At 60.9% G+C, this 7,599-nt stretch overlaps 1 protein-coding gene across 1 annotated transcript in view; it reads right to left on the bottom strand.

Moving 5' to 3' along the window:
* INTS1 (integrator complex subunit 1) overlaps positions 1 to 7,599 on the bottom strand; it is a 31,049-nt gene that overhangs the window by 18,552 nt on the left and 4,898 nt on the right. The window contains exons 9-17 of the mRNA XM_007467075.1: positions 7,409 to 7,550; positions 6,976 to 7,152; positions 6,235 to 6,343; positions 5,513 to 5,633; positions 5,022 to 5,099; positions 4,271 to 4,428; positions 3,534 to 3,630; positions 1,167 to 1,258; positions 927 to 987 (exon numbers count right to left, since the gene is read on the bottom strand). Of these exons, the coding sequence (XP_007467137.1) occupies positions 927 to 987; positions 1,167 to 1,258; positions 3,534 to 3,630; positions 4,271 to 4,428; positions 5,022 to 5,099; positions 5,513 to 5,633; positions 6,235 to 6,343; positions 6,976 to 7,152; positions 7,409 to 7,550 (1,035 nt within the window). The remainder of the gene's footprint in view (positions 1 to 926; positions 988 to 1,166; positions 1,259 to 3,533; positions 3,631 to 4,270; positions 4,429 to 5,021; positions 5,100 to 5,512; positions 5,634 to 6,234; positions 6,344 to 6,975; positions 7,153 to 7,408; positions 7,551 to 7,599) is intronic.

A 7,599-nucleotide genomic window follows, 5' to 3' on the forward strand; every position in this document is an offset into this window, starting at 1 on the left:
GGGGGGGGGGGGGGGGGTGTCGGCAACATGGTCACAGTCAGACCCCCATGAGGGAGCTGGGCAGCCCTCAGAGCCCACAGCTGGCCACCCTCTCTTCCCACACGGCCAAGTGCTGGCGCCTCCAAAATCGGCCAACGTGTGTCAGGATCCTGGACCCGAGCGGTGTCTGTCTGGGATGGCCACACGGGACCCCTGGACCCTTTCCAACAGGCCAGGTGGCCCAGGGCGCACAGGGCACCCCAGGCCGACTCACGGCTTCAAAGACACACGCGGCTTTCTGGGGGCACGAACACCTGGACTCCTGTCACGTGTTCAAAATCTAACCTAGCTTCCTGAGACAGCCACAGGACGGCCCTGCCACGTGCAGCCTTGGGCCGCACCCAGACCCCACACGCCACGGCCTCAGGCTCCGCTCCACCTCAGCCAGTGTCCCACAGCCACCCACCCCCGCTGCCCCCGAGTGCACCGGCAGGCTGCACCCATCCCCGCCACAGGAGCACAGCACACACACGTCACCCGCCCAGGCGCCCACACCCAGGCTTCCTCAGCTCGTGGCTCGCAGCGAGCATGGTCACAGCGGCCCTGATCTGGAGCCCGCCGTGTCCAGAGGCAGTCCCCTGCTGCTGACCCCGGCAGCGCTCACACCCCACCGGCCCCATCTCCATCCCGCTGCACCCTCTGGCTCCGGACCCCTCCACTCTACGCCTCCCATGTCACAGCATCATCAGCCTGACCGTCCCCACGCCCACGGCAACACGAGTGCCGCCCAGGAGGGCCCAGGTCCCCACAGGCACATGGCATTGCTTGATCCCACTGCCCCCAGCCCAGCGAGGGGGCAGCCCCGCAGAGCAGGGAGACCGCAGAGCAGCTCCCAGTGCAGCACCGGTGGGCCCGCCCTCCCAGTCCCAGAGCAGCGAGCCACTTACTTGGTCATCACCATCTCCATGAGCATCTTCAGCGTGGGGTACTCCTCCCAGGCGGCCAGGCCTAGGGAGCAAGGCGACAGCAGGTGGTAGCTGGGACTCCCGGCCGAAGACCCACCCTCTCCCACGCCCATCCTCCAGTGCCCAGCCAGGCTCTGCTCCAGGTCCTGACGTGCAGGACGCCCAGAAGGGGTAAAGGTCAACACTGGCCCAGGGGACCATGGCTGGCCAGAGGGGGCTCACCGATGTTCTCTGGGTTGAACGCGGCAACGACTAGCAGTAGGGGCCACGCCTTCCAGTAGAGGGTGGAGATGGCGAGGTTCGGAGGCTGGTACCTGGGATACAAGGTGTCGATGGCTCAGCCTTGGGCCATGAGGTCCTGGACGGGAACGGGTCCAGGCCATGGCGGCAGCCGCTTCACAGACCCGAACATCAGCACTGGAGCCTCAGTAACTCCTCTCTGGGACTTGCACCCCCAGGATGTGCATGGCTGTATCCAGCACATCGCTCAGGCCCACACCCCAGCCCTGGGCTCCAGGACACGTGCCCTACTTCCGTCAGCCTTGGCTTCCCACCCTACAGCACGGGAACAGGGGGAAGGTAATAAACACTCGGCAGTGTTAACTACTGTTGTTATTCTTTGCATCAGAAAACCAGAAAACACCGCAGTATCCGTCAACGTGGAACCATAACTTTCAAAAGTCACACGTCGTGCTATCGTAATAACAGTCCTTTCAGATGATGCAACAGAAAGCAGCTAAGAAGCTGTTAGGAAAAATGAAATAAATCTGATATGACGACTTGGCAACACTCCCCAAACTCGTCTACAGCTTGGATGCAATCCCCCCACAATCCCGGTTGGCTTTTTTGTGGAAATTGACCAGATGACCCTAAAATTCACATGGAAATGTGAGGACCCAGAAAAGCCAAAATAATGTTGAAAAAGAATAAAATTGGAGGACTCACACTTCCCAATTTCAAAACCCAGCACAAAATTACAGTAATGAAGACAGAAGTGTGGGCATGAGGACAGGCATATAGGTCAATGCAACAGAACTGAGGATCCAGAAATAAACCCATATGTTTAAGGGCAACTGATTACCCATAAAGGACAATGATTCATCCACATGAAACAATGAAGTCAGAGCCGCACCTCACACCACATACAAAAATAAAATCAAATTGGATATCAGACCTAAACATTAAGGCTAAAACTATAAAACTCTTAGGAAAAAACACAGGAATAGATCTCTGAGACCTTAGATGAGGCAATGGTTTCTTACGCGTGACACGAAGACCCAAAAAACCAAAGAAAAATAAACTGCACCTTATCAAGATTAAAAAGCTTTTGTGTCTCAAACGGCACTAAGAAGGGATATATCTACAAATTATAGGTATGTTAAGGGTGTCACTCCAGAACCTGTAAAGAGCCCTCGCAATCCAACAACAAACATTCAAACAACCCAGTTTAAAACTGGGCAAAGGACTCAGTTAGACATTTCTCCAAAGAAGGTGTTCAAACGGCCACAAGCACGTGAAAAGCTGCTCGATGTCACTAGCGATTACAGAAATGGAAATCAAAGCCAAAATGAGGGACTCCCCTGGCGGTCCAGTGGTTAGGGCTCTGCACTTCCACTGCAGGGGGCACAGGTCTGATCCCTGGTCAGGGAACCAAGATCCCACATGCTGCGGCCAAAAAAAAAAAAAAAAAAGCCAAAATGAGATGCCACTTCACACCCACTAAAACGACTAAAATAAAAAGATAGACCATCAGTCTCAGCAAAGATGTGGAGAAACAGGAACCCTCAGACCCTCTGCTGGGAAAGTGAAACGGCGCAGCCACTGTGGGAAAGTCTGGTGGTTCCACAAAAGGTTAAACACGTGACTCAGCAATTCTACTCCTGGGTATCCTCGCGAGAACTGAAAACATACATCCTCACAAAAACGTATCCGTGGAGTTGCCAGCAGCATGGTTAACAACAGAGGAAACAACCTAAGTGTGCATCAACAAGCAGACAGATCAACAAACCGCAGTGCCTGCACTTGGCCACAGAGAGGGACAGAGTACAGGTGCAAACTAAAAGTCGGAGGGACCCCGCACACGTGGCGCTCAGTGGAAGGAGCCAGCCACACAGGACCACGCGCTTTATGACTCTGTTTACATAAAGTGTCCGAAAACGTCCAATCCACAGGGACAGAGTTGATTTGTGGGTCTAAGGGCTGTGTGTTTGGGGGTGGGGGGACGGGGAGCAACAGCTGGTGGGAACAGGTTCCTTATGGGGACATGGTTCTAAAGTTAGGCTGGCAATGGCTGCATAACCCCACGAATGTACTAAAAGCACCAAATCACAAACTTTAAATGAGTGAAGCATATGAGAAATGAGAACTGTATCTCAGTCAAGTGGCTTAAGGAAACAGAGCATGAGCTCACTGTTGTCTAGAAAACACCGTGGATGTGTTCACACACACAGGAAACAAACATCTAAGTGACAAAGACCAAAAAGGGAGCAGGTCACAGAGGACCAGGCAACGGCAGTCAACCAGGCCTCGAGTCGCTCGCCGCGCGGCCCGGCCCCATGGGCGCCTGTGGACGGGCCCCTGGGCCCTTACCCAGGCGGGAGCTGGATGTTCTCCGGGTGGTGGTAGGTGCACAGGTTCAGAACAGCGTCTATCAGCTGGACCCTCTCCACCTTCAGCACTTCCACGTCTGAAACCCAGAAGCCACACATGGCCCACTCGGTGGACGTCCAGGCCGACTCAGGCTGTGGACATCAGAGAGCGAGGAGACGGGGCAGGGGGGGCCGGGGACAACACGGGCACAGGGCAGGATGCAATGACACGCAGCCAGCGTGAGCTGGCCTGGGGAGCCGGGGCACGTCTCCACCACGTGGCACCCGAGCTGGAGGGGAGCAGGCAGGACTGTGGGCAGCACGGCGCAGCTGGGCTCGGGGCAGGGCCGAGACGTGACCACGCCCGTGTCTGGAGCAGAAGCGCCAGGGCAGAGCCCCCGGGGAGGCAGCGAGCCCCGCCACACTGAAGGGTCGGCTCCAGGCCTATCGGCAACGGGACATACGTACGCTCTAGGACAGGGACTGCTCTGAGTAAGGCCACCGCAGTGGTCCGTTAGAGAGGCGAGAGACACACACTCCTGCCGAAGCTCAACCACATGGGAATGGGCACAAGTCCAGGGTGAGCTCCAGAATTAGCCTAAGGACTAGGCTGCCGTCCAAGACACACACACAGCCTGATGCCCGATGCCCATGAGGTCAGCAGCAGGGGTGGAGCCCAGTGGCGGGAGGCCGTCACCCACAGGGGGCGGGACAAAGCCCGAGGCTCGAGGCCCTCACCGTCGGCCTGCACAGCTGCAGCCCGCTTCACCAGGTGGTCGGCCAGCTCCATGGCATCGGCGGGGCCCAGCGGAAGCTCCCGCGACAGCCCGATGACCAGGATGCGCATCAGCGTGTCCTCCAGGATGGGAACCTCTGAGCAGAGGCGGAGGAAGAAGCTGCGGGCACCACAGGGAGAGACTGGGCTGGCGGGAGCCCCCCCAGCCAGGGCCGCCCAGCGCCCCCGTGGCCACTTGTGCCCGACGCCCCTGTGGACCACCACGCCCCGCCGCCCCGAGGAGGAATGAGGGGAGCCCAGCCTCGTCCCGCAGCCCCCGAGCTGTGACACGAGACGGGCGTGGAGCACAGGCGGCTGTGAGACGAGCACGCTGACCGGGCCCACAGTGGGGACGGAAGGGAGCGGCCTGTCAGAAGCACAAGGCAGGGTGTCCCCAGGCTTAAGGGACAGAGCACAACACTGGCTGAGGGAGGAAAAACGTGTGTGCAGCTGCTTGGAAGCGAGGAGGTGCAGGGAGCTGGAAACATCCCGGGGGTGCTGAGCTGGGGAGTCCCGGGGCACAGGCACCGGCTGAGTCCCCGGGAGGGTTGCAGGTGACGTAGCAGAGACACCGCACCCTTGGGAAAAGCGGCACAGGGTGTGCGAGGCAGGACAGGGACGGTGACCCTGACCAAGACCAGACAGTCTCTGGGCTGGCTTCAGTGAGCCTGGCCTGGGCAGCCCTCGTGGCCCAGGGCCGGAAGGCATGCTCACTTGCGGTCACTCTCGGGTGGCCAGTTGTCCCATTTGTAGTAGGTCTCGGGCTGCTCTGTGAAGAGCACCTTGTGAAGGCTGCAGGGTGGAGAGAGCCATCAGGGTTGGAGTAGACAGGGCCCCCCACCAACCCTGTCAGCCGCCATGGGCTGCGAAGCCGCACGTGCACAAGGACCACCCGATTCTTGAGCTCGGCAACCCCATGGCACCTCTGCAGGGCCTCCAGCCACCCCCCAATAATGCCTGGGGGGCTGGCAGGTGACAGAGCCCCCCAACAGGGGGCTCCCAACCCTGGTCGGACGGGACTCCACCTCCCCTTGTAAGAGAAGGCTCTGCCTGAGACCCTGGCATCACACAAGGGTCGGCTGCTGCCCACCGGCCCCTCTGGTTCCTAAGAGGCTGGTGCCAGCCTATGTGGTGAGCCCTGTCACTCGTCACCAGTCAGACCAGGGAGTGGCTGCTCATCCCGAGCAGAAGAGCAGCAGCCGTACCAGTGCACGTAGTCCTTGGGGGCGAGCTTGCTGATGGAGGGGACAACAGTGTGCAGCCACCAGACGGCGTCCCGCTGGATTGCGGCGATCTGGTTCTGGAAGGAGCGCAGCACCTCCAGGTCTGCAGGGTACAAGAGAGTTACAGAGCCCGCACGGCAGCCAGAGAGTCTAGTTCAAGGACAGGCGCAGGAAGGAGGCCTGGGCGGCACAAGCATCCTGCACTGTCTGCAGGTTAGGAAGGCAGACCTGAGATGGAGTGGGGAACTCGGCTAGGATAAGGTTCAGCGAACACCTGACCATCCTCACAGGCCCAAGGCAACTCGGGGAACTGAAACCCTCAGGTTCCAGGTGTCCTTCCAGCCAATCGCTTAAGGGGCCTGTGCAGCCAGGCCTCCCCAGGATCAGCCGTGAACCAAAGCCGGCTGACCCAAACACCACCGCCCTGCTTCCCCACCTAGCCCTGGCCCAAGGGCCACGAGCCCGAAACGCCTTCACAACGGCACCAGGATCCACGTGAGCAAACCACCCAAGCAGAGAACGGGCCTGGACCAGGAGCTGGTCTTCTCAGCCCAGATGGGAGGAACCGGAAGCAGCAGGTGCCACAAGTTCGCTCGGTCTCTAGGAGCTGTGCCACGGGAGCACCGCTTCCCACCCGCTGCCTGGGCCTCGGGGACGGCCGACAGCCACGGAAGCACCCACCACTGCCAGGCCCGGGGCCTTACTCTTTTTCTCTCCTTTGTCCCAGGCGATGCCGGCCTCCTTCACCTGGGCCGTGATGCCCAGCATCATGGACACGGCCAGCACGTCTGTGATGTGCACCACAAAGCGCTCCTGCAAGCACAGCCCAGCTCAGCAGGGTCTGCATCCCTTGCCCAGGCCCTGGGCACACGAGCCGCCGGGACAGGAGGACGCTGGACGGAAGGAGGCCTTGGGACCAAGAACCGGCCAGCAGCAAGGCCAGGCCGGGCCACGGGGAGGAGGCTCAGCCAACAGAGCTGGACGAAGCCTGCCCTCCCGAGAAGAGGACCGCCCCGTGGGCTGTCTGCTGACCTGCCCACATGGCACTCAAGACCCTCCACCCCCGGCCCCAAGTCCTGCTCTGCAGCAGCACCTCCCGCTGCCCCAAACACCCCAAAATCTACGGCCCTCTGTGCACCGTCTGTGTCGCCCTGGTTGCTCATGCCGTGCCCTGGCTTCCCCAGCCCCGCCAGCCACAGCTCTTCCCACCTCCACACCCAGCCCCGAGGTCACCGGCTCCCCTGGGGGCACCCGGCCAGCCCCTCCTTGGACCTCGCAGGATGCAGCCTCCACTGCCTCTGGGATGGGCCACCGTGCATGCGGGGCACTCATCACAGCCAGGTGCACTCCGGACGGCACAGGGGAAACTGCTGGGCGAGACCCGAGCACTAGGCAGCCCGCACGGGCTTGGGGGCCTGGGGGGCCAGGGCGGGGGGGCTGCCCACCTTGAACTCCATGTCCAGGTACTGGGGCTCCTTGCGCTCCTGCATGAGCCCAAGGCAGAAGGCCTGGAAGTTGATCTCGTGCTTGGTCTGCTTGATGATCTCGCGCAGCAGGGCCCGCGAGGCCCGCAGGTAGTCATCCTTGTTGGTCAGCAGGTCCTGGAACACCATGGCCAGGAACTGGGGGACAGAGAGTGCCAGCAGCTGCCGGGGCTGCCCGCCAGCTTCTGTCCTCACCAGGCTGCAGGAGATCTTCCCAGAGCCCCCGGACGAGGCCCCCGCCAGCTCCCGCTGCACGCTCAGGCCCGGCCCCTGGGCCCCCCACCCCCGAGCCTCTCACACACGGCTTGGCACCACGCCGGCCGCCGCCGTGCCCTCATCTCCAGCCTGGGCGCGGGGCGGGGGTTGCGGGCGTGAGGCCACGCTGGGCTCCCACCTTGGGTGCCAGCGCGGAGCTGTGCTGTAGCACGGCGTAGAGGGTCTGCATGTTGTTCGGGTTCCGTGCATTGGAGAGCTCGTTGAAGATCACGAACTTGATGGTGGTGCCCAGGTTGTCCTTGTGCGCGTTCAGCAGCTCCCTGGATGCGGGCCAAGCACCGGAGTGGCTGGGCCGCCCGGCCTGCCACC

This window comes from Lipotes vexillifer, unplaced genomic scaffold, assembly GCF_000442215.2.
Source record: "Lipotes vexillifer unplaced genomic scaffold, Lipotes_vexillifer_v1.1 scaffold1701, whole genome shotgun sequence".
NCBI lineage: Eukaryota > Metazoa > Chordata > Mammalia > Artiodactyla > Lipotidae > Lipotes > Lipotes vexillifer.